Raw genomic sequence first — 26562 nt, 5'->3', positions numbered from 1 at the left:
ATTGTTTCCAAAAAAAAGAAACTTTAATGAAGGATAAATGAAGAAAAATATCAGTATGACCAGGCTCTCCAGTAGTGGGAGGTCAACAATGGCCGGCACATGTGCTGCTGTCCTTCTCTCAGCTTAGTGACAGTCAAGCACCAACTCCTCCTCCTCTAGGCCAATCTCTTTGCCACAAAGGGATCCCAGGGGCCAGAGTTTAGCACTGAGCGTTTGTCACCACCGCTCCAAAGACGAGGCCTGGGTAATGGAGAAGCTCCTGCCCCAGAGGCAGAGGTCTAAACTCTGGTTATGCCTCCATGGTCAGTAGTGTTTCAGTTTGCTTGTCTTGAGGAGATATACCGTCGTTCTTTCCCGTTAGTCGGAAAGTATTTTTCAAAAAGGTCATTTGTGGTCAAGCAAAACTGCCGAATAGACTATTATTAGTATTTTAAATACAGGTTTGCTGGTTCACTACTCTATACAGTATTTTTTTAGTTTGAAGCAAAATAGTCCAGTTTTTCAAAACACTTCATTTATTTGACATTATACATTCACATGAAAATAAAAAATATTCATATATATTTCATATCAAGCTATTGAGCAAGTTACAAGTTTAAAACAGACACAGATGTCCTCTGTGTGTGTAGCATATCTTATTTACAAGGCGTGGTTTGAATACTCAACAGTGTATCCATAGCTGCACAGGTTTCATGGATGTTTACATCTTCACTCAGTTGAGGCACGATAAGATGTCAGTGAGAGGTCAGGGATTGGGCCAAGTGCTTCAAGACTGATGCTTACAGTAAATCATTACACCAAAACAGTAGAACTTGCAAAGCGAAGCTTATTAGTGTGAAGATAACCACTCTGAAGCACAAAGGAGGATGAAGAGGCAACATGATCAGTCTGAAATTAGAGTTATACTGTACAACTCATGCAAGTCCTATTTATCCACTTTGACGTGATTGAATCACATCAAAGCCAAAAATCAGTAAACACAATTTCATGTCAGAAAGAAACAGTGAGAAAATCCAGTACCACAAACAGTTCACGTTGTTCTATTCATTTGACAGGAGCTGGATGTTTGGTTGCACTGCAATAAACCAAATTCTATATCACTACATCCACGATTTGACAGAAAACTTTCCTCAAGTAGTCAAGTGATAAGTGCAATCCCACTCTTGTTCCTCCTCACACAAACACACCATCCTATATAGTCTCACTCAGAAGCAGTGCAATCATCACATTGTATCACTCACTACACTCGGACCACATTACAGCAGATGCCCAACCCTCAGATAGAGAACCTTACATTTACCCAGTAGTTATGTACAACACAACTGGTGCAACATTAGACGCATGTTAAGTCTTGTACATAGAACTGTGACAATGATAAAATACAGCAGGTAATTAAGTCATATTGGGAAATATATATTATTCATAATGGGTATTGCTGTCTATTTTGGCATTTGGAAGGATAAATAAAAAGCTGCTATGCATTCCTCTCACAGCTTATATATAACACTGAATATCTTAAACCTTGGTTCAAAATAAACTTTACACAGGATTGATCAGTAAAACTATTTTCATTACAATAATAAAAAGATCAGAGGCAACGAAGCAGCACGTCCAGGTTTAGATGATCTCGATGCAGTCTGAAGCTGAGGCTGGGTGTGGCACAAGTCGGACCAAAACCGGAAAACACCAAACATTTTGTTTAGATTTTTCTGGAATCTTTTGCTTCAAAAAGCTTCATGCGCTCCTGTACAGTCAGTCCTTCTTTCAGGCTCTGGGGGCACAAATATGTTGTGTTAACAGCAACATATAAACTACACACACATAGTTGATACACACCACAAAACAAGTAGAACAGTGAACTATAGTATCAGGCAGTATAGTCTAAGCAGTGATGTGAGGAATACTTTTACTTGTAAATGGAATATGTTACAAAATACATTTTGATGCAGGTATTCTGTAACTTAACACATGGTCCAATCAGAGTACTGTATGCTGAATACTTAAAATACTTTAACATTGAGTTGCATTACAGTAGATTATAGTGTAAAATTCTGATTAAAACCGATTTATATTTGATGCATCAATTGTTCTATATTTTTTCTCAGTTTCTCAGTATTACTTTTGCAGTTTGATGACGTATGTATTCCTTTGACTAGAAGTAAGTTTATTCTGAACACCACCAAAAGAAAGCGTGACTGTACCAGAATTCTCTTAGTCACTCAAAATTAGTATTCAAAACATGTTCCCAACACTGTCCTTAAGATTTGATATATAATTAGTCTGTAACTGTATTAACAGCAAGTTAAAAGGGTTAAACGTTATCCTACTCAGACCAGGTTAGGTAAATGTATAATTAGTAGGTTGCAAAAAAAACAAAAAACATGCTGCGTTAATAACAATACATTGCCGAAAACAGTACTTAATTCTTGCATTTCAAGGACTTGAAACAGGACAAAACACATTCAAATGGAAAAAAATATCACTAATCTAATAACACGCTTGGTACAATGATACGACTCCAAACAGTTGAGTCAGTGAGGTGTGACTAGACACAGGAAGTGTGTTAAAAGACAGAATGGAGTGGTTATAGGTTTTAGGTGGGACATGCTGTGCTCTTTACATGCTGTACCTACAGAGGACAGGGCTTGGAGGGATGTCAGCTGTCCCATGAGACCTGTTCAGTGACAGACTGACCCGACGGAAAGAAACAAATGACACACTTTGACGCCAACTCTTTCAACATCGATAAACAACAAAACCACACTGCACAAATACACGATTTCTGTCAACTGACCTTGGACCTTAAGCCTCTGGATGGCTTAGCTGCGGCTGATTGTTCTTTTTTAAGAAAATCCGGATTACTTTTTGATTTCATAATATCTACAAGAACATGAAATAATAAATATATATTCTACATATATAAATATCATCATAAAATATTGAATAAACATGAGTTCATTTGTATTAAACTGACCATATCCAGATTGGACTGATCCATCCACACTCCTCTCTCCCAAAGCCTCTGTCGCCATTAGTAACTTCTCATTTAGTTTGCTGATGTCGCAGTCGGCCTTGGCTTTTACTATGCTTAGCTCTGTGTAGATGTCCTTGTACTTTTCCGTAGCGTATTTTTTGTCCTGCAGAATAGAAACAAATTGTGATGAGAAGTCCTGTGTTTGTACTAAATGTCTTCTTCCATGCATCATACCCTTAAAGCAGACTGCAGCTCATCTTTTAAGGAGTGGATTTCTTGTTTTAGATACTGAATCTCTGACTCCTTGATTCTGAGTAAAACCTACAAAAAGACACATAATAGGACCAGGCATTTCAATGAAGAAAAAAGTACTTTCATGTACATTTTAGCGGTACTGTTTGCATTTAAACACGCATACCTCGAGTTCATAGACATCTTTGCCTTGGGTAACAGGTGACATTGCAGTTTCTCCACTGAGACATGAGCGCATGCGGGTGATCTCTATTGACAGTCTGTTGTTCAGTTCCTGTCACGAGAGGTTTGGTTTTAGAATACGTGGATAAAAGGATGTACATATAGGTTTAAGTCATTTGTAGAACCTGGTTGTGGGCATTGAGCTCCTGGTTCTCTCGCTGACACTGCCTGAGGGCCTGCCTCTCGGCCTCCAGCGCCTGAGCCAGATGAGCGTTTTCCAGACACTTTTGAGAATACTGCTCTGACAGCACCTCCAGCTCCCTGTGGATAGACCGCAGCTCCTCCCTGTGGACAGATATCATGTTTACGATGCGTCAACACACCTGCATGCCCGGGTGATTACGCAGATATGTTTGCTAGGTATAAGCGCTATATTTGTTCTTACTCGTATTGAATGCGAAGTTCATCAATGTCCGAGTTCAGTCCACTGAGCTGAGAGCGCTGGGTTTTCACCATTTCCTCTTTATGTGCATTCTTCATAGCTTCAATAGCTGCAAAAAACATACATTGTTCATATTTATGTTTAATAACTATTATGTGTGAGGAGGTATGGTGAAAATCATGGTGCAATAAGCTGAGAGTTTACCAGCAATAGTGGCAGCAGTCTCCTCGGCAAGCAGCCGCTCTCTCTCCTCCATAAGTTTGGAAATCTCTCTCTGATGCTGCCGTTGGATGTCATCGATGACTTTCTGGTGAGTTTCTTCCATCGCAGTAAAGCCACGTTCACAGGTTGCCTACAGATACAGGATTCAATAGACTGCCATCATACATCTGTGATTCAAAAACCTCTACAGCATGAATAGAAAACGTGAAGTTCTAAAAGAACATGAAAGCTACTCAAATGTGTCATGCAAAATGTATATTAGAAGCATGCACGTGTACAATTTAGAGCAAGGCTAAGTTAGTAAGAAAATTAGAATGTTCCTCTACAGTAGAAATGTTAAGATATTTTGGGTGAAAACTTTAAAAACACTACAGCAGAGTGAAGCTACATGTCTAACACTACTCTTCTCTCCTACAGACTACAGAAGACAAAGTAAAAGATCAGAACCTTCAGACTCTCAAAGTCTCTCTGGTATTTCTCTCTGAGGCTGGCTGTTTCTCCATCCAGGCTCTTGTTCTCCAGCTCGTCCCTCATGGTGTCCATCTGGTTCTCCAGCTCTTGAATGCGCTCGTGAAGAACCATCATGGAGTCCACCTCAGACATGTTGTGGTCCTCCCCCTTCCTCTGCCCCGCTCCTGTCTGACCGCCTGTCCCATGTGGAGATCTACTGTCCTCTCTACACTGTTGTTGTAGCTTCTTCAGCTCTTCTCGGTGCAGTTGTTGGAGCTCACATGTCCGCAGCTCAAACTGCTCTTGTAGCCGCTTGATTTCGCTCCGATGCTGTTCCCCCAGTTTCTTCTGACTGTCTGCTGTAGTCTCCATCAGCTCTTCCACAGTAAATGCCCGCTCTTCTTTCAGGTTATCCAATTCCTGCTTGTGCCTACGCCTCATCTTTTCAGCCTCTTTTTGAAAATGCTCTTCTAACATTGCCAGCTCATCCTGCTGCTGAGAAAGCTGTCTCACGTGTTTGCCAATCTCACTTTTGAGTGTTTGGTTTTCATTCTCAAGGCTTTCCACCCTTTGTGAGAACTTTTGCTGATGCTCTTCGATGGAGGCCTCGTACGTCTCCTGGATTGTGCTGATGTTTTGCGCATGCTGCTGGACTAGAGCATCCATGTTTTGACCGGCCTGCCTGTACCAGCTCAGGTCCTGTTCATGCATGGCCCGCAGCCTGCATGCCACGTAAGCCACTTGACTCTGAATGAGAGCTTCGCGCATACACATTGTAGTGCTGGTCAACTGATGTGAAGTTTGCCTTCCTAAAAGTGCATGGATCATTTTAGCCAACTCGGGATGTTTGTCTCCACTTTCTAATTCTTGAGCATATTTCTGAAGAATAGCTGCCTGTCTCTGTAGCTCACTGGCCAGTATCTCATGTGCATTCTCTAGTGACTGGATCGACTCAATTCCACATGTGAGGACATCTTCAGGAAGGTTTCTCTCAAGAATCTCTTCCGCCATATGTCTTGCCTCCTCCACCTCTATCTGCTCCATGTAAGGGGCCAGCTCAGGGGGGCGGATGTTAGCTAGCTTATGTTTGCTAAGGCCGAAGCTCTTTTTTATTTCTTTGATGACATTTTGCAAATCAGGACTTTTAGACGCTTCAATAATTGTTTTCAATGCCATTTCCCTTTGATGCCAGTTCTTATGGGCTTCAGCCAACTCCCTTTTAAGAACTCTAAATTTCTCATCGTAAGACATTTTAATGTTTTGAATAGAGTAAGCAAGTTCAGCTTTGATGAAACTGTTAAATATAAGACCTGTATCTTTGTCACAAACACTGCCCTGTTTTGTCTCCTCATTGGGCTCAAACTGGCATTCAGCTTTCTCCATGTCCTTCCAAAAAGCACTCTCTAGCATTAGCTTCTTTGTCAACATATCAGCGTAAACTATTGCTAAACTGTCTTTATCACTGTTTTTAATGGTCTCCAAATCCCCCCATATCTTACTCAGAGCCTGTGAAAGGTCAGATTTTGAAGTCTGTATTAGTAAAGCCATCTTTTTTAAAACTGCAGCCTCAAAAGACAGGGTTTTGGCAAAGAGTTGCATTGCATCTTCATCTAGAGACTCCGCAGGTTGGTTTGGATCCTCCTCAGCAGACAGCTCAGAGCTTTGTGCTTGTTGGATACAGTGTGATGCATTGAACAAGTCACTCTCTATTAGAGAAAGTGAATGCAGCTGGAAGTCAGTGGTTTGATGAGAGCCACTCAGAATGCCTCGCACTTTCTGTCGACAGTTTTCAATACACACAAGAGCGTTAGCATAGTGTTTATTTATGGAAATGCCCTGAATGCCCTGTTCACTTTCAGTGTACGGTGTATTGTCACTTAGTCCTATGTCAGTTTTGGACATGTCTTCATCTTTGGTTGATCGATCAAGGTTTTGTGTGAGGTTTCTTAGCTTATCTTCAGTTGCGAGGAGTTTGGATTCTAGAGCATGTATAATAGAGATAAACTTCTCTGGGTCACTTGTGGGAGGGAACGAAACATCAGCGGAAATGTTTCCATCAGATAACTGGATTTTCTGTGTCGTATCGAGTGAAGTATCTGACTCTTCTACACTGTTATATTTTTGGCACTGAATGTTTGAAAAGCGTATTCTTGGTCTTTTAGCTTGAGACTCATCAGAGGTGTTTTGTGTGGGGGGTGCATTAGCCACTGCAGGGTCCTGGCTGCAGTGTTCAGGACTTGTCAGTCTCTCAGAGTGAAGACCAGCGTAGCCTAGCTGCAGGGCATGGAGGTTCTGCTCCAACTCTGCAATCCGGTCTTCTGCAATAACAAGTTTAGCTTGCAGCTCTTTTTCAGCATTGCAGGGCTCTAGGAGTCTCTGACTCATCTGACAGAGAAGTTCCTCCTTTGCTTGTAACTTCTGCTCGGTTTCCTCTAAACTATTTCCGAGAGCACTCATTTTTACAAAGGCCTCTTTTAAATCTTCCTCTTTTCGCTCCACCAGTCGCTCATACATTTCTTTTGTTTGAAGGATCTCTTGCTCCTTCTCACGGAGAAACAAGCTAATTTTCTGAAACTCCTCCGTAGCCCTCTCGTATGAGTGCTCCAGGGTGTAAAACTCTGCCTCCTCTGCCTCCAGTCGGCCGTGGAGCTTGTTAACTTCACGGTCTGCCTCTGAGATCTGGTTGAGAAGCTCTTGGCAGCGACATGTTAGATGACCTTTCTCCTCCTCGAGCCGACGCACACTCTCTCTGAGAGAGTCCACCATGTTGTTCTTCTGGGTTAGCTCTTCTTGCAGCTTCTGTATTTGCTCTACTTGTCCTGCAGAGCTCTGTCTCCCACACAGTAGGGCTTCTACCTGCTGCTCTGCCTCCAGTAGTCGTTCCTGCAAATCCCTCTGTGTGTTCTCGGCCTCAGCCAAACGACGACACAAACTCTGCTTCTCCCTCTCGTGAGTCTCTTTAAGGCTTTGCTGGTCCTTTTTCAGCCGCTCTTCTTTCAGGGCCTGACCCTCCTCTGTGGCAATGAGGCGCGCTGTCACTTCCTGTAGTCTCTCCTGGAGCCTCTGGGTCTCTCTCAGATGGTCCTTCTGCAGCGCCTGCTGCCGCTCCAGATGCCTGAGAGCCTGGCTCCGTTCTAACAGAGTGGCCTCCACTTGTCTTAGCCGATCTTCACTGTCTTTCAGCTGAGCTCTCAGCGTGGCCTCACTGCGGTTGTATTCCTCCTCCTGTTCCTTGGAGCGTTCTTGTTCTAGTTTGAGCTCATTGCGCATTCGAGCCACAGCTTGTTCACTTGCTAAGATTTCTGCCATCGCAGACGCCAGTTTGGTTTGGAGTGCCTGAATATCAGTCTCATGCCGGTCTACAGCCTCTTGGGCTTCAGTGTAACTTCTCTTTAATGTCCGAATCTGCTGCTGAGCTAGATCTTGTTTGTGTTTTTGGGTCTCCAGCTCTCCTTGTAAATCTTGGTTCAGTCTGTGTAAACGCTGCCAGGGGGCTCGATGTGGTGATGAGGAAGGGGGTGTGGAACTCTTGGAAGAAATTGATGAGACAGTTTTAGTTATAAAACACCTCACCTCTTACAGTACGGAGAACCACATCTCTGGAGCTACAAAGATTTCTTCTCTTGTCAATGTACTCCCTAAAAAGGCTTTGAATCCAAGAACCATTCCACTGTGCTTTTTCAGTTTGAAACAAACATGATTACAAACAACACTGGCATGAGAAAACAAATGTGACTGTACATAAAACCAAATACAAACAATCTTCTCTACTAAATGAAATCCTTCATTACACATGTGTATCATGGAGTCGGTCAAATCTGTTACAGACATGCAAAAAAGACACACAATGGAAGCACAGACAGATAGAGAAAAAGCACAGTGCAAAGCTCCTCAGTCAGAAATGTACCACAAGCCACAAATCTGTTACACAGTATTTCCCCAAGAGATGTGAGCCTCCGTATTAACAGTTAGTCCAAATATCATGCACCCCACAATCATGCATATCATTTTAGAGAAGCACCAACACCAGTTAGTGAAACATAGCACACACAACATAACTGTAAGAGTTCCCATTTTGGTTTGTGTGGAAATACCTGCAGCACGTAGCCCTCTCTGGCACTGTGCTCTCTTCCCAGTGCATCCTCCAGCTGCTCTTTCAAAAGACTGTTCTGCTTTTGAAGTTGGTCCAGCTCTTTCTGTTTCTGTCCCAACTAAAACAAACAAGTTAAATACAGACACAATTCAAATATCCACGTTAGATTTACTTTATTCAATGGCAATTACCTCTTTGTCGAGCAGCTCTGCCAGTTCGTGCGGAGGTAACCTGTCTGAGTTACTAGATACTGCTAAAGGGGTTGTAATGGGCACTTGTTTTTCTTCTCTTAAAGGTGTGGTCTCAACTTGATGCCATTGCTGTTCGATCTCCTCCCGCACACCAGAACCTTTAGTGTCCCTTCTGTCTTTGTTTGAAGGATGATCTATTTCCATTCTGCCTTGGTCTTGGCACTCACGCACAGGAGGGCTGGAGTTTACCGTGGATGTAATACTTATAGCGTAGGTAGTTGGCAAATGTGTTGAAGTAACTCTGTCTTCTGGTATGGACTGGGGCTGGGAAGAGGTAGAGGCAGGAGAGGATGCAATAGAGGAAGGAGTAGAAGACGAACTATAGGAAGAAGTGGGAGAAAAAGACGAGCTAAGGTCCACTGTGTCGGCTCGTTCCTTCGCGGGCTTTTCGGGCTTCTCCATTTTGAATTCTGTCCAGTCGTAAGTCTTGGAGCGGCCCTCTCGCCTGCGTTCCCGCACCCGGCTTTTGCATGGTTCCTTGGGGGAGGTGGAGGAATTGTTTGAGCAGGACTGGTTGTTGTGTTCGGGTTTAGGCGTCTCCGAGCTAGGGCTTTGCTCAGAGATTGATTGTGAACAGGGCTCCAACGTCACTTTTAAATTGTCTTCTGGAAGAGATCTAAAATAAAAAAATAAACAAAATAAAAAGATCATTAGAACCGTTAGAAAAAGAATCAGAGTTTTACAGCAAGTACAATAAGACCTTTCTATAAAAAGACAGGATACTTTGTTATGTGCAGTGGACATTCTATTATCTTGCTATATTATGTTGTATATCACTATACACCTGAATAAGCTGACCTTAAATAAAATTATTTATCAAGTTCAACATTTGTGGATTTTTCTTATTTAAATATGACATACAATGGTACAAAAATAGTGATTCTATTCTACCACTTTAAACTTTCAGGTGGTAAAGTAGAAGTCACATTCTATAATGAGAAAACAACAAATGTGACATGACTACACGTGACAGTTGTGGCACTGAAAAAAAAAGTCATCAAGCATTAACACTTGGACACTTTAGGCGTGAGTGTGCACAGAGCTAAAGCAGCCATGGCATTTACAAGAATACTCAAAGGTAAGCCTATGTCAGATGCCTGCTTTCACTTTATCTGAGCTATTTGTATCCCAGCTCCATGTGAGAATATGATTACAGTAAAGTTGTCACTTTAACTGTGAAGCAGTACATCGTGGTTTAAAGAGGTGACCTCAGCGAATAGGCCATCTCCATGAGTCTGTGGTGAGGTATCCATCAGTGAGTAAGGGGAAAATGAGAAGGGACAGGGCTCAAAAATGACAGAGGTGTCTGTGAGGCATCCAACAGGAATGCCAAGAACATTCTCGCGCAGATACAGTATGTGAACAGAGCTGATTCTAAGGTGTAAGGCAGCAGAAGACATTTTTACGAATTGCAACAAATCATTATCCAGTCCAAATCCAAAGTATAGTGGTTCATATAAAACGAAAAGTTTTATAGTAGTTTGGCCTTGTGACACTAAGATTACAGCAGCACTTCAGAAGAACAACCCACCGTAAAGCATTAGCCTTCAGTAGCTTCATTCTTACCATATGCTCCAGCTATAACATCTGTAAAGAGTTCATGTAAAGCTGTGATAACTTACAAAACACTGACTATTGAGCTATCAAGCTAGATTCTGAAAACACAATTATTCCTGCCTAATTTAATGCTGAACTGCACCACAGTGTTTATAATGTATTTGTTATTCTCATTAATAATAAATTCCTGCAGTGATGAAATCTGAACGTTTCTAAGCGTGTCCAGCGCAGCTCACACAGAGACGTTACTCAATGATCACATGACACAGAGAGGGACGAAAAACACGCGGACATTGCTGAGCCATGACATCACTGTTTGGGGAACAGGAGATACAACACACAAGCAATCCAACCTGGGCTTCAACACGGACAGTTTCAGAGAGACGTTTTTCCTGGAAGCAGGATGAGAATATCAGGAGGAGGAAAGAGAGGTGGTGGAGGAGAGAAATTAGTGTATTATTGGTCTGTGGCAGTGGTAGTGCAGCTGATCCTCTGAGTATTACCGAGTGACATCAGGGGCGATTGTGGGTCGCACATTTTTCATGATGGCCTGAATCCAGTTGCGACGGATTCCAGAGGTCATCGCTGACAGGGTGCATGCTCCTTCTTTGCACTGTAAGCAGACACATATGACAAGGGTGAGATAATGGGCAGCTTAAAATAAGCTGAACATATGTTGGAAAAGAATGGATGCTTTTTCAAAGTCACCAAGTTACCCAGCAAATGCCAGGCAGTTTCTATTTGTTGACAGACTTAAATGCCACATGAGAGAAAGATGAATTCCTATGAAGTTCAGAGTGTCGTGATGACAGACCTTGCTCCGGTGAGAAACTTGGTCTGTATAGAACAAGTAAATTCTGCAAAATCAAATTATTGTGACGTGACAGGAGTCTGTTTTCTTTTCTATTCATCTGTATATGACACAATATTATATACTATACTAAATAAAATACTTTATTATGTAGTGTCTTATAGTTTACAAGTAAATAAACTGCAAAAATGAAAAGTCAATAAAATTTGTTTCAATAATTTTAATCATATAATATATATAAAAAGTGTATATGCGTCAACTATTTGTTACTTACGCTGGTAGTTAATCAAGCATTTGATCATGGAATCTAAGTGTTACCCATTTCAGGTGAAATAACAGCTGTAAAATAATGCAGCTAAGACATGACATAGCTTTCACAATAGTGTCTGGGGGATTAAATAAACTAACATATATGCAAATAAAACTATATACAAAATATGCCACTTTGCATAAACTTAACATGTAAAAGCCATAGAAGGGATTGAACAAACTTCAATGCATGTACGGTATGCGCAGCGAATAACAGAACAACAGCTCCACCCGGTCTGCACTAGAGCTGGAACAGATATAAATACTGTAGTTATTAATTTCTGGTCACCAAACCCATGCAGTTCACAGCCAGAGCCAGCCCATCCACAACAGTTTCAGACTCCTTTAGAAACACTGCGGATGCTTGAGTGAAAGTCAACAAAGACTGACCGTGTGGCTACTATATTCTTCATATAGACTGGATTTGAGTGGCAGGACTGAAATCTATATGTAGCCAGGAGCAAACCCCTGATGACATCAAATGAATAATGTTGACATCGCAAGCATCTACCATATAAGTGTCCAGAATTGTGCCAGCAACAAGCGCTAAAAGTGTTTAATGGCCAATGACTACATGAAGGGGCATATCCACTTCAAGGATGATGCACTGCTAAGAAGCTGTTATAATTCAGCGCCAATCCATCTTGATATAAGTGTTATTGAGTAAACACAAGAGCAGATCTTGGTAAACACGGAACACTAAGTTTGTGGCTTAGAGACAGGGACCAGCTGCGGCAGATTTAGACCAGATCATGAGACCTTCAGGGATGACAAGGCATTGACATCCTCCATGACACACAAAGAATGGTTTCAAAAAGAGAAATGCCAAAACCTGATCCTCAACGTTGCAGCGCTTGTTGTCTGGAGCTATTTGTGGCCTGGCAGCAGACATCAGCTCAGAACAAGGCAGACAAAAAGTTTCATCTTTACGTGTGATATATGTGGCCGTGTGTTTGTTGACATGAAGAATCATCAGCACCTACCAGGATTTGGAAACCGTAATTCCTCTGCACAGGAAACTCTTTGACGTCGTAACATGTGGTCAGATCAATCTCACCATCTAGCTCTGAAGCCTACAAAAATAAAAACATCAAATGTAAGAGCCTTTTTGATAACTGAATAAAAATAATTTCACTCAAAGACAACTTACCTCCTCAGCAATGGAGTCTTTGTAGTACCTCAAAGTCTGATCTGTGAGGACAAACCAGTGTTTCTTCCACTGCAAAACAAACAAACATATACTTTTAAAGTGTTTATTCATTTATGTTTTCATATTTTAAATAAAAAAACTAATAAAAGCCAATTACCATTCCATCGTCATACAGCTTTGTCATCCATCCTTTCTTGAAGTTCAGCAGATCTGGCTGAAGAAGGGCAAAACAAATAAATGCAACATTATGTCAAGGAATACATTTAAATACACACAAAACAGTTGACAACAAAGTACTTTAGAGTTTGCGCGGAAACAATAGAACCTAAAAGAACCGAAGGACAAAGTTAGTGATGTATTTGTGTAATTCAATGGGCAGTCAAGTAAATCCTGCCACTGCAAGAGAGAAGAAAAGTAGAGGAAAAAAAGTTGAAAAAATAAAACATTGATACAAACATGATACAAACAATACTCAAAGTTAAGTATCAAAACTAGATACACAAATCACACAAAGCTTTAAGATTGGTCTCTATCTGCATCAAGTACCACACGGCAATATTCAAGAAACTTCTTTTTGTGTTAATTGTTGTGTGGGAAGTTTTTCTATTGTCTAAGAAAAGTAAACTTTATACATCATTGTGGTATCAAAAATCTGTACCAAGAGTCAAACCTTTTTCTCACTACAACAACACCTCACAACTTACATATTAGCCAGGATTCAAATCAATTTCATCACATCAATAAAAGTGCCACTGTAAAGCCATTCAGTAGTAATTCATGTCTTGATCGTATATATGTGCCATGTCCGAACCATGGATACACTTGTTTACATTAAAGACAACACATCCGCTGCTGAACTCTCATGCTCCCGGCTCAAGAGACCGACTGGCGGGAGCTGGAGCTGGCACTGAAACACAAACTGCTACACGCTGAAACCAAGCCCCCCAGGTCTGTTTATAGACTCCAAACTCCGACCATTTACCTAAAAATCCTGCACACTGACAAATACCTTAACTTTGTTCAGCTTCATGCGGAGGGGCGTCACGGTTTGGCACAGGGTCATTCCGGTGGTTAACCTGCCTTCACTTTTCATGCACTGACAATCGGGGTCCTCTGCCGCGCACTGGGAGACATACACACCACTGCGGCTGCTTCTGTGCGCCTATTTATAAGCACCCGTAACACTGTTGCTGCTGCTGCTGCTGCTGCTGCCGGTGTTGGTGCTGCTGGTGCTGCTGGTGTGTGTCTGCATGTGTGTGGTGCAGAGGGAGGGGGCAAGGGCAGCTGCACCAACTAAACACCGACCACTGGACCTGCCTTATCTCAAGTCAGCTGAAATAACTTCCTGTATCCTTTCATTTGAGAGCACCACTTTCACTTTTTCACAGAAATAATGTAATGTATATACCACGCAAATATTTTTTGGGGCGGGAACAGGGCCTGGATTCTTCTCGGCTTAACGCTTACCGTCATTGATGACTCGGTGACTCTGCGATCCAGTGACTTTGCCCGTCTTAAATTGGCGTAAGATGAGTTGGACACGTCAGGCACTGAGCGTTCTTTCCCTGCATCAAGAGATAAGTCCTGGAAAGAAAGAATGCGATTATGATTTGAAACTGTAGAATAATGTTCACCCTTATTAGTATATTTGGTGGTGGGAGTATAGTGAGAATATACTTACATGTTTGTTAACTAGATGGCGTCTTTCACTGCGGCCTTGTCTCTGGGTTAGGGAGGTGCTGGAGGGGTCATTGGAGCTGCTGGTGTCCATACGTTCCACTTGTTGACATTCTTCAAAATGTTCAATGATTCGCCTTGAAAACACATATGATAGAACAACTTAAAAAGGATTAAGACTAATTAGATCACAAAAACTGTTGAAAAAAATGATTAACATTTCCAATAAATGAAAATAAGGCTTAAAATGTTTTAGCTCAAAGCATCATATAAAAGCATAAAATAAAACAAAACAGCCAAAACAATAACTACAAACAACTTATCCTTTACAAATCACCATAAAACAACAATCCCCAAAGAAACACCACGCACCAAACTAAAGGTTTAAGGAGCAGTGTTACATGATGAAAGGTTGGAATCTTGAAGGAAATAAATGGTTACATTGTGGATTAGACAAATGTAAAAGTAAAAGTATGGCATTACAATCTGTGTTACCTTAATGAGGCTTTACCGGATCACATGAATGTTTTAAAACACAGAATCTAATGGCCAGTCAACTACTCATAATTATGCTCAATGGTCAGTCCCAGGCAGCGCAGATATGAAATGATAGAAAGCAGGAGTCAGCAATGACCAGCAGAGGGCAGCAGTGGGACAAGGTAGAAGGGTTGGAAAAACTCAGAAGCTTCTGTCAGAAGCCCCTGGAAAAAACAGAATGATAAAACCGTTGCAAAGTAGGAAGCACAAAGGAGAAGTCAGCAGAATTAAAGTAACACGTGCAACTTATTATTTGGAATCATTATGGTAAACCACTGGTAGACTAAAGCAGTGAACAACTCAAGTATATCTTGAATAGCATTCTACATGATAAAGATTTGAAATAAATAGGCATGAGTTTTTCAACCAGTGGCTTATTAATGATTAGAAATGAATTACCCTAACCCAAATCCCTTATCACCAACTGGTTGTGGTTGGCCATCCCGTACCTGCGGTCCTCCCCAAACAGTCGGGCCACTTCCTCTCTGCCGGGGCTCCGTGTGCGTGCCCTGATCTCCTGCTGCTTTCGGTCAGAGCGGAAAGCCTCCCTGTAGGTGAGCCTCCGCGCCCGGGGCACGTCTGACAGGACAGCATACTCTCTGCCAGTTCTGCCCACTCTGCCTGTCCCACTGCTAACCGCACCAGCGTGTCCCTCCCACACGAGAGCGCTGCTGCTGCTGGGCTCTGAGTCCAGAGAACTCTGAGAGGAGCTGATGGTAGAGTAGCTAGGGGAAACTAGGGCACCTGGAGAAGGGAGAGGTACTTGGGAGGGTTGGTTTGGGGATGTCGGGGGGTCTGGCTCAGAGAAGTACCTGGGGCTGAGAGCTCCTAAAGAGGAAGAGGACGCTGAAGAAGACAGGGGCAGGTTCTGGGGAGGCGGAGGACAAGGCTCAGATTTGGTTTTCTCCAGCGAGAAGTAGCCACTCTCCACTCGTACCTTGCGCCCCATGTTCACTGTACCAGCATCTGAAACACAGCCAGGGTCAGTAACAACACTCAAACGTGCCACATGTTTTTCCAAGTCTGCCCACCGTCCTGAGTGTTGGTCCTGGGGTCTGGCTGGCTCTGGCTCAGCTGACTGATACAGGATGCGCTTCGGCTGCAGGGGATGGTGCTCCGGCTCCAACGGCTCTCCTCTTGCCACAGAGAGGCCCGGCTGGTCGGGACGCGCTCTGCACTGGCTATGCTGCTGGGCACACACGGGACACTGCCCACACTGCTGCTGGTCACTGTCACTTTGGCTGGGCCTGGCTCCTGGTCAGGAGTTTGGGTCAGGACAAATACATGAGAAGAGGGGAGGACACAATAGGAGGTGAGATCAGAGAAGGGCTACAAAAAGGAGTGTCAATGGGAAAAGAAAATTAGGTGGAAGTTAAATTACATTTTCATGACTGTAAATTAAATTGTAAAGTTAATTTTGAAATCTTGAAAAGATTTTTTGAAAAGCTGCCTGATGATAAAAATCATTGCTTATCACAGCACAACCCAAGATTATGCAAGCCTGAAGGAAGAGAAGGAACATTTCCAAAGAAAAGCAACTCACATGAACTGTGTGATGGTACACATCTGATTTTCACGATAAAGCGAACACTACTTCCTTGATCAAATAGATTATACAAGCTAAGAGTGGAAATCAGGATAAACATAAAGGTTTGGCTTAAGCTGAACTCACTGGATGTCCATTCATGCCTTCAATGGAAAAACACTGGTTTGGCGTTAGTCCATCCTGCCAATCACAGAAAGTCTATGATGTCAATGTATGCTATTAATGAGGATTAATAATAATAATAATAATAATGTAAAAAATTCTATGTTTTTATTAACCATTCAAGTAATAGTGTAGTTCATTGAAACTAAAACACTCAGCAGACAGTTTGGTGCACGCAGTTGAAAACTCAGCTTATTTGCAATATGAGACAGAGAATGATCCTGACACGTAATTTTGTTGTCATTCCTCATCACATGGTTAAATTGAAAGGCACTGCCCAAAATGCAAATATATGCTTCTGCACCAGAGTGTGCAGTTGGAGGAGTTTCCAAGCCTATGTCTCTATGGATAAGTTAAAGTGGGAGGACAGCTCAATGTGGTCTTGACAGATGTGGAAAATATGAGGTAGCCCAAGTATCTGACTATAATAATTTCAAATCAACTCCTCATCCACAATATGTATTCGCCAATAGTATAATAACAGCCATTTTGGTCACACCGTTGATTCCACGTCTAGATGCAATATACTAATTATGACAATGTATTGTGGGTTTTCCCATTGTGGTGAAAACATCCATCCAAAGCAATGTCTAGGTTGTTACTCGTAACCTTGACAGAATAAGTTGCTCACGGCAGAAAAAAGTGACAAAACTAAATGACCAAGGTGACAGCCAAGGGCGCACGGAGGTCACTGTGGTGTCAGCACAGACTCTGCAAATGAGTCACTTTGTTTTAGCTCCACTCTGTCCCGGGGCGCTGTCATTAGGGGACAATGAACTTCACAGACAACTCAAAAAAGCCTAACAAGCTTCGAAATTGGGGCACTGCAAAGAGAAACGTCCACAAAGCTGGGTGGTCAGGACGTGTCGTCATCAATATATTTAGTTTGTTGGGCTATCAATTTTGCGTTAGCTAAAACTGTGATATTGATACTTTATATTTACTTTATATTGTGCTGCCTTGGTCATTAAGATTATTTTATTCTGATTAAAGTTGAGAGTTTAAATTTGATTAGGAAGAAGAGGGTGTTTTTAGACGCCAACAAATGTGCACATTCTATTCAAAAACTGTGCACAAAAGATAAAAAATTTCTCATCTAATCCCTCGGTCCCATAGCAAAAACTATTTAAATCCTGTTTGAAAAGTCTGAAACATTTGTCCAGTTGATGAAATTCAGTTTTCTTTAGCTTGTTAGTGAAAACCTGGAAAATGAAAAACTATGACATAAACAGTATTATTTAACATCACTCTAGTCATGAGTCATATCTACTTTAAATTATTTTATGACGTAATGCATCATTCCCACAGTGTGGGAAAGACGAGAATACAGAAACTACTCAGTGGAAAGTTTTACCTGCTGAGTTGGAGGATCAACTTTTCTCTTTTTCTTCTGGTTTTGCTTATTGGTCCTTGGGTAGACAGTCAGAGCTTCCTGCCACCTGCAAATGTTGAACAAATTATAGTTATTTAGTATGTGCTAAACCAAATTTATTTTACAACAAAAAACTCCATACACCTTTTTTGTTTGTTTGTTAATTCTTCATTTATTAGCATTTATGTTAATACCTAATGCATACCCTAGAATAAAGATTAACTGAAAAATGTTTCTATGTTTTATGCTTATTTAATGGGTTCATAAACGTGCATAGGTTGTTTTAATAAACCTCCCCAGTTGAACTTCACCTTACTTCCAAACTCTGTTCTAAAAGCCAGATGCGAACAATGGATCCGTGTGTGAATCTACCCAAAAGCATGCGTGAAACGTACTAAGATAATGTGTGAGCCTTTAAAACCAAGCCGTCACAGCTGTGAGCGCTTGAGTTTACCCAATGCAGACACGTCACTTGTGGCTAATGATGAGGGCGTGCTGGACAAATAAATATGTGGGCAGTTTAACAAAACACCCAGCAAAAACATACATTGGTTTAGCACAATTTAAAAAGCTATAATGTTAAGATAAGTACAAGCGCGCCAGGGGGAATAATGATAAAGAGAAGGCCCTGGACCAACACATGCGAGCCAGATGATTGGACGTGTGTGGAGAGGCAGCAGGTAGCAGAGGAGTGGTTGCCATGAGTCACAGATGCCAAGTATAGCTACTGCCAGGGACAGTGGGGCGGAATGTGTGGTCAGAAACATGGCACATTTCAATTCTGTACATTTGTACAGTAGATTTGTATGCGTATATTATAATAAGTGTGAAACGCTTTTATAATAATTGATTATTTGTTTGGACAATGTCTCTTGATGAGTGGTTTAATGCAACGTATTCACAAATAAAATAAAAAGAGATCGTGGCGACACCAGTTATTTTTGTTTCGATCCGATACTATGGCAAATATCGCAATACTCCCTGACTGTGAACAATTTGATCATGTTTTTCTTTCAGCCTCATATTGAACTAAATATGTGAGCAGAAAATCTAAAATATAAACAATGTATTACAAAAAAAATTTACTTTATAATGTACTAAAATTGTTCGTGATACTTTTCCATACCTCTACCAGCAGCAGTATATATATATTGATATTTGGTATCAATCCGCGCCTCACTAATTAGAGAACCTTTGTTTGTCTGAAAATGGGGACATTTCAGTGTAGCTTGGAATCCTGTTAAGAGAATTTGAGGAGACTGGAGGAATGTGCAGAGTCACTGGAATCCAATTGGTGTGGGTGCACTTCTTCAAACAGACAGCAGGGGGCAGAGCAGCAACATAAGCCCATTCCCCAACAGTCTAGTTACCCCTCACACCCCCTCTGCTACTTCCATCAGCATTAACGACATAGCAGTACGTAAGCATGTATTGACAATGTATCTTACCCATTGATGATTTCCTTACACTCAGCCCGAATAAAATGCTCTTTGTCCGGCGTGATGATGCACAGGGAGTTCTTCTGGCCCGTCCTGGACTCTCCATCGACGACGTCCGAGCACTGGTTCATGTTGATGGTGCCCTGGGGCAGAGTGCTGGGCTGCGGGGCAGAGAAATGAGTAACAAAATGCATCAAAATAGTGCAAACAGAAGAGGCTGCTCATAAGCGCACATGGTCGGCTTGTCTTCGCACACTGCCCACCCACCAGCTATTTTCATGCCAGGCTTCACGCGGCCCACGCTGATCCGGCAGGCTGTGCAAAAGGCTGCTGGTACCGATCTGGTTTATATTTAATACGTCAAATATTTGCTCGCACATAGATGTATTATGTAATGATTATATAGGGTGAAAAGGGCTTTTTAGGAATCTTTATAGGGCGCTGGTAAGTGATTTATATTTGACGTTTATGGCTGTCCATCATTTTTAGAGCTGTCATAAAATATTTGTAGCAACCTAAACGAAGGGTCAGCTGCAGTTTTGAATATGCCTTTACACTGGAGTCAACGTCACACCGGTATAGTGATCATAGCAGAACTTAAAAGGGGGATATTACAGTTCAGGGGTGAATGTTTAATAAGCTGCATTGGACACAACTGTACAAAAAAAGAGAAAAAAGTTAATGAAATGACTCAAAGTGACAACAAAAGTGCAGAAATATAACTTTTTACCATTATTTGGAAGATTAAACAGCAAGTTTCAGCCGTTTTAGCCACCCATTTGTGAATGAATTATTGTTATTTCCATACTTTTTTCTTTTACACACATATAACATCCTCCATTTCCCAAAAGATTCAAAAAGCATTGTATTTACCAGTAAAACAAGTCTCTCCCTTCAGATTTCTCACCTTAAACCAACTTTTATGTAAACATGTAGGACACCTGTCTCCGTGCCGATGTAATATACGATGGCGGAGTGTGGAGCCTGAAAAGGACTGTCTGTTCCATTTATAAACAGTCCAAGTTCATGAGTTCACAGAGGAGAGCGGCGCACAGTTTAATCTGTCTGATGCCTGGCTCGGAGGTGTAAAGCCAACTATGCACACACTCTGACATGGATGCCATCTGTTAGCCATGAACGAAGGATTTGAACTATAATACAGTGTGAGTGTACAATGACTTATGGGTAATGTGTGTTTACATAGGCTTTTGTGAGCAGCATTACTCATTTGCAGAGAATACATGATTTAAAAATGAGTATAAAAAGTCACAATGGGACACTTTGTTGGGTTATTTAACAGTCTATGATTCAAGTTTCAGAATGTTTTTTATTTTATTTCATTGAACCTTGCATTTTGAGGCACACAACAAAATGTCCTAATGGTTCTAATAAAACTTGAGCTGCTTAAAGAAAAAGCACAGAAACTCACAGTGCAGTCTTTTTCACAGACTATTTACCTCTTGTGCAGTGGAATCAAGCCATTTCCAGGCTCCTCAGTACTTTCTGGATGAGTTGCAAAAATATCCTTTGATTGTTGCCCAAAATATGCTTGATATAAAATATTATTTCTGCCAGTTTTGTACAACCTCCACAAGAGACAATGCCAAACATAAACCCAACTAAAATGGTGTTACCACGGACACCAAGCATAACTATGTAGAGACAGAGAAGTCAATAGTTAACCGTTTCGGCTAATCTTTCTCTGAGGGGCTTTAAAAGAAGCTGTGTACCCTGTCACCGCTAAATCTGTTTCCGTTTTCAGCTCCACAGTGAGAAGAGAAAACAGACTATTACTCAACTACGAAAACAAACGAGTGAACAACATGGCAGCTCGAAGTGACAGGTGGCACAATAACTACCACAGCAAACGACCAGAGAGGAAGTTTTGATTGAAATGGCACCGTCGGCAAAGGGCCCTTAACGCGGAGGTGAGAGGGTCGTACGACAGCCGGGCGTGACAAATAGACACGGGACAGCTGGGCGAGGGCCAGGGTCGAGGGTCAGCGTCAGCTTGACATGAGAGTCCTGTCAATCTCAGACATGGAGTCGACCGAGGAAGTTTAGTGCACGGTGACATAAGAATGGAGATTAAGACTTGAGCGGGCGGAAAGAGGGAGGACAAATTATGTCAATGAAAACTTGTGTGGCCATCTGTCTCTGTATACAAAGTGCATGTGCGGGATAAACAGCTGAATATTTCAAATTCAGGAAACAGTTGCATGAGCTGGTTAAGCCGCCTGCGGAAATAAATCGCTGACAACGGCTTTGATTAAAGAGCGGGATAGAGATTGGATGCTCAGTAGGTGGCCTATGAAAGACACTAATGCAGTATGTATTCTGTAATAGCTCAGAGATACAAAGCCCTCTGTACTTATCTGGGTAGTCATGGTAAATATAGGTGGCAAAGGTAGTGAAAATGTCCTCATTTTAAGATGGATTTCTTGCGATTTTGTGTTTTTTGGGGGTTTTTTTTAGCTAAAAAATGAATTATGTTATTGGGAAATCCAAAATACATATGTTAACCATCCAGTTAAGCCTGTCATGATTGATGATTCCTATATCAACTCATTGTTCAATAAATTAAAGCTGGAACAATATTAATAAATAAAATGTATCGTGTACATTTTTATCATTCCCATTTTCTTTGCACTTTGGGGAGATCTGAGCTGTACAGAGTGGAATAAGTAACTTTAATCACTTTATTGACATCAACCAATTACAGTGCGTTTCATTGTCATTTATTTGTTGCAGCTCATGTTATTGAAAAATATTGCACAATTTATTCACTATATTCTCCTGCTGTCAGTGGCATAAAGCAGTTTCAATATCATCGTTTATCCTGATTTTTGTAGCAGCAATTCAGTGCACTTCAAAAATTCTTATTGTGATAAGTCTAAATCCAGTATCAACGCACTCTGGAATCTTAAAATTGAGCTCTTGAAGGGGTGAGAATTTCTCCAACACTGAAACACAAAGCTTGCTACATCATAACTACACTAGGGGCAATGTACTTGTTTCACACACAGTGGATTGGACCAGTCCCAGTGGATCTTATACCCCCAGACTCAGGCCCCATCGAACCCTCATCACTCTGCCACCTAAGCCCAGTCTCGGTCCCCTCTCTCTGGGCCACCACTCGCCACAATGAGGCCTTTGTGGAGCAGCGTCCGTTCACACAATGCAGGATTGTCAGCTGCTACAGTCAACAGAGCCACTCCTCCCTTTAACCCTCAACGAGGAAATGACCGGGAGACAACAAGTGTCCTTTTGTGATCTGTCAATCAGGGAAATTATGAAGGCAGCATAAACTTATTCCTGTCTCTAAAGTTGAGCAGACAATAGTGTGGCTACTGTCTCGGTGGGAGCCAGCGAGTCGCGATGGAATGAGGGACAAATCAGGAAGTGATCTGGTTTCAGTGTACCAGAAGGATGAGCGCTCTGGGCATCAGCAATCAGCACTGGACACATGCTACACATTTGTGCGAAGACAGGGAGACTAATAGGAACAGGCGAAATCATGCATCATTAGCGCTGGTTCTGAGTATACTCATGATGTCAATGTGGTAACTAGTAGCAACGAGAGAAGAACACAGATGTCCATGTTGATGTGGTTTATCCAATTCCACATTGTAAAGATATGCAGTAATGGTCCAATCTGAAGTCCAAGTTCAGACATTTCAAATGACACTATGTTGCCCATTGTCTTAAAGAAGTACAGAAATGTTCCAGGTGATGGTCACAATCCACTCAAATAACTTTGATTATTTGCATACTGTAAATGATCTCTTTTTTTTTATTACCACACTGTGTTGTTGTTTATGCTTTGCACTTGTAACTTTGAAGACAAGAAAAGCCAGATGACACACCAAGGTTGGATGCAGGGATGGTCCATTTATTTTTATTTTGAATTATTATAAATTTTTTGGAGCAGATACCGATATCCGGTATTTGCCGGTGCTGAAATTAAGATTTAAAAATCCATCCCAAATTGACCAAATGTATGGTAAGTAGTGCTGCAAGATTAATCACAATCAAATCAAATTCGCAATTTGAATAAACGCAATTTGCAAATCACAACATTTCTCTACATTGAACAAAATATACAGTCTTTTGGCTAATTCTCCTGAACACAATTTACTGTGCAAATTGCAAATGAACTAAAATGTTAATTGAATTGAACATTGTCGTTTTATTATTTATAATATTTATAAATAAATTTGTATATCTAGTCGCAAATGCAATGCTTGACGGAAAAATCGCAACTAGACATTTTTCCCAAATTGTACAGCCATATTATTAAGTTAGACTAAAGTTTTAACATTTGTAAAAAAAAAACAATAATAATATTGTAATATAAAATCATTAGTTGAATGATTGTGTGTACATAGAGATATGTTTCAGAATAATTGCAGGAATGGGTAAGGAATCAGACGACCCCTTGACCACCTGACACGGTTTCCCTATTATCAATATTTCAGCGAACCCAAAACAAGTCTCTTCCTTTATTTTATTTTATTTTTTCATTATTTTTAACCCATCTGTGAATCCAGAGAAAATATAGTGGCAGCACTTCAAGTTATTTCAAATGGCATCACTCCACAGATGTGTTCTGCCAATGCTCAACAATAGTAATTTCATGCTGAAACGATGCATTTCATCGTACTCATATAACAACACCGAATAATGCCAGTTTACACATTCGGAAGCCATTTTATTTGGCCTTAGGTCAACTCTATACGCAGTGAAATTACTGTACATGGACATGTTATGTGTTTGATTTGAGCCTCTCACTTCTGCTATACTATATGTATGTTCTGTGATCTCCATCCAGAGGTTTTGTAGCATTACATTAGGGTTCATTATGGAGAAAAGCTGTTTAGAACATGATCATTAGGAATCCCAGAGCATGTACACCTTTCACTCCTGACTTCTTTTAAACTTGGCCATTCAACATCTTAACAAAACATCCCCTTCTCCCTTATGACACAGCAGCAGAAATATTTGCTTCTTTTGGCAGTCGTTTGATGGTCCACTTTAAATTTTTGGTTGCAAAGCGAATTCTCTTCTGCCATCGACGTTCCAGAGACAGTGTTCTGGTGGTGGAAATCAAAAGTGCCGTTAAAATGACTCATTTAGGAATACAATGAAGGATGACAAGGCTTTTAGCGAAACAACTGACTCAATGTGCTTTTCAGCTTATGTTTCAGCTCATGTGAGGAGATATGGCATCTTAGTCACAGACCTCCTTTCAAATCCTGCCATTACAAACATCTGTGATTTGATATGAGGTGCCTGCCTGTCTCCAGAAAGTGCACTGACAAATTTGCGTGTTGTGTAGCCTCTTGTTCATTTACTTTAGACATGTAACAACAGGATTGACTTGTGCCACTTCCAAGTCCTTCTATCAACAGCCATTTTACTGCGGTCATTGGGAAAGTGAAGTCCAGGAGTAGAATTGATGAACTGGCATAGCTTCATCTTGACTCACGAAACATGGCCCGCGAATCGGGTCTCTTCAGGGTCCAACATCATTTGCTCATTGCCGATAACAGCAATTATGCAATAAATCTTTCCGTAGCAACTTAGCACAACAGGCGTAAACAGACATTTTCCGGATGGGAGCTAGCATGCCAATAAGCAGCTGTAGGGGAAATGTCCTCAGGTGCCAGACGGATGGAGTCACCTCGATTGAAGGAGGAAGAAAAAAAAAATAGTCTTCCTCGATTTGCGGAGATCATACGTAGAGCACACATGTAGCAATCAGGGTTAGTGCCAGAGCCGATAGATTGGTCATGGCCGCGATTACAATCATCACTGGCCTGGAGTCTTCACGGTCCTGTAATTTCAACCCACAACTTTGAGCTCGATGATAGTTACCTTGGCCCCTGCGTTAATACCTATACAGCGCTATAAAATGAGACATATGGTTGGGATATCGCTGTTGCAAGGCTGAGGCAAATCCTCCAGGCCAACACACCTCATGCCCCTAGTATGCTTGCACAATATTTAGATGAGTAGAACACTATAGGTATCTGCAAACTGGGTTACATGGAGAAACGAGGCCAGGCGATTTAACAGGGAACAGAGTCGAGCTGTAGCAGGTATACAAGAGACGCCCGTGGGTGGCTGAACGAGGCTCTGGTTATGAAAAAACGGTGAGAGGACGTGGGTGGTTTAATGCAGTAATAGAAGGCCAGCAGCTGACAGAGCAGTGGATGCAGAGGAGGAGGAGGAGGACGGGGACTTTCTGTGCTATTGAGGCAGCTACTTTGTGCAGTACACCAGAAATAGAACTGTTAAAAGTGATGAGCAGTTTATGCACGACAATAAGAGACTGAAGAGCAAGACGGTGAGGAATATACGTCTGAGTCTGAGGCTGGGAAAGTTGCAGAAACAGGTGCTCACGTCGAGTCGAGTCGCGTCATGTCGCCTTGGCAGCTCGCAAAGCTCCGTGTGCGGTTTGAAACTGCCAACTCTCTCCGATACTAGATCATTACATACTAGGGCTGCAAGTCTTTGTTCGTTTAGTCCAGTGCTTCCCAAACTGTGTTACGGGTACGCCCAGGAGAATGCGGAATGAACTAGGGTGTGTGCGAGGAAAGTCTTGTCTTTATTTGACAAGATGCTGTTTATTTGAATCTCCCAACCTAGATTTTTTTATTTTAAATGTGACACATATGTTTTTACTTTTAATATAATAAAAATACTGATATTGTAAGATATTGTATAGGAGTTGAACGTCCACAGACATTGACATTGTGGCTTACAATCAGAGATACTTTGTAAAGGTCATGGTTTCGGTCGACTACAGCCCTAAGTTAATAAAGAATAATAAAAACAACATTGGCCAAAGTCACTACACCTACACTATTGATTCTAAGAAGAGATATCAAGAGAAGTCCGAATCAAGTTTGTGCATTAACAAATGAGCGCTCATTTTATGGTCAGTCGTGTGTACTGATAGTTTCTCCACTGTGAATGAATTAATGCAAGGTAATAACTGTCCAATTACAGTTTATCCTCATGTTTGGATGTAAACACTACTACTATCACGATGAATATACCGTTTCATCCGGCAAAAAGTTAAATATCCAATCGAATGTAAATACTGTGGGTTAAAAGTGACTAACAACACTAATAAATAGGTAAATTAGCA

General features: G+C 41.4%; 1 protein-coding gene across 6 annotated transcripts in view; it reads right to left on the bottom strand.

The window, feature by feature from the left end:
* Nucleotides 1-497: 497 nt before the first annotated feature.
* The window catches only part of LOC140368734 (uncharacterized), a 37804-nt gene continuing 11739 nt past the window's right edge, over nt 498-26562 (bottom strand). The window contains exons 4-26 of one of the 6 annotated variants that reach the window (XM_072455782.1): nt 19416-19567; nt 17950-18034; nt 16560-16613; nt 15919-16141; nt 15337-15853; nt 14355-14487; nt 14141-14257; nt 12831-12887; nt 12674-12742; nt 12507-12596; nt 10907-11016; nt 10757-10795; nt 8787-9462; nt 8597-8713; nt 4500-8030; nt 4035-4182; nt 3834-3939; nt 3574-3733; nt 3393-3500; nt 3209-3295; nt 2975-3137; nt 2795-2880; nt 498-1771 (exon numbers count right to left, since the gene is read on the bottom strand). In XM_072455782.1, coding sequence (XP_072311883.1) covers nt 1700-1771; nt 2795-2880; nt 2975-3137; nt 3209-3295; nt 3393-3500; nt 3574-3733; nt 3834-3939; nt 4035-4182; nt 4500-8030; nt 8597-8713; nt 8787-9462; nt 10757-10795; nt 10907-11016; nt 12507-12596; nt 12674-12742; nt 12831-12887; nt 14141-14257; nt 14355-14487; nt 15337-15853; nt 15919-16141; nt 16560-16613; nt 17950-18034; nt 19416-19567 — 6900 coding nt within the window. In that variant the 3' untranslated portion in view covers nt 498-1699. Of the gene's footprint in view, nt 1772-2633; nt 2690-2794; nt 2881-2974; nt 3138-3208; nt 3296-3392; nt 3501-3573; nt 3734-3833; nt 3940-4034; nt 4183-4499; nt 8031-8596; nt 8714-8786; nt 9463-10756; nt 10796-10906; nt 11017-12506; nt 12597-12673; nt 12743-12830; nt 12888-14140; nt 14258-14354; nt 14488-15336; nt 15854-15918; nt 16217-16559; nt 16614-17949; nt 18035-19415; nt 19568-26562 lie in introns of all 6 variants that reach the window. The other 5 variants (XM_072455783.1, XM_072455781.1, XM_072455786.1 and 2 more) reach the window with 5 other exon arrangements.

This window comes from Eucyclogobius newberryi, unplaced genomic scaffold (assembly GCF_026437365.1).
Source record: "Eucyclogobius newberryi isolate DKJ021-1_F unplaced genomic scaffold, fEucNew1.0.hap1 SCAF_20, whole genome shotgun sequence".
Classification (NCBI taxonomy): domain Eukaryota; kingdom Metazoa; phylum Chordata; class Actinopteri; order Gobiiformes; family Gobiidae; genus Eucyclogobius; species Eucyclogobius newberryi.
Note: the sequence above shows the minus strand (reverse complement) of the source record. Positions and strands in the feature narration are given on the sequence as shown.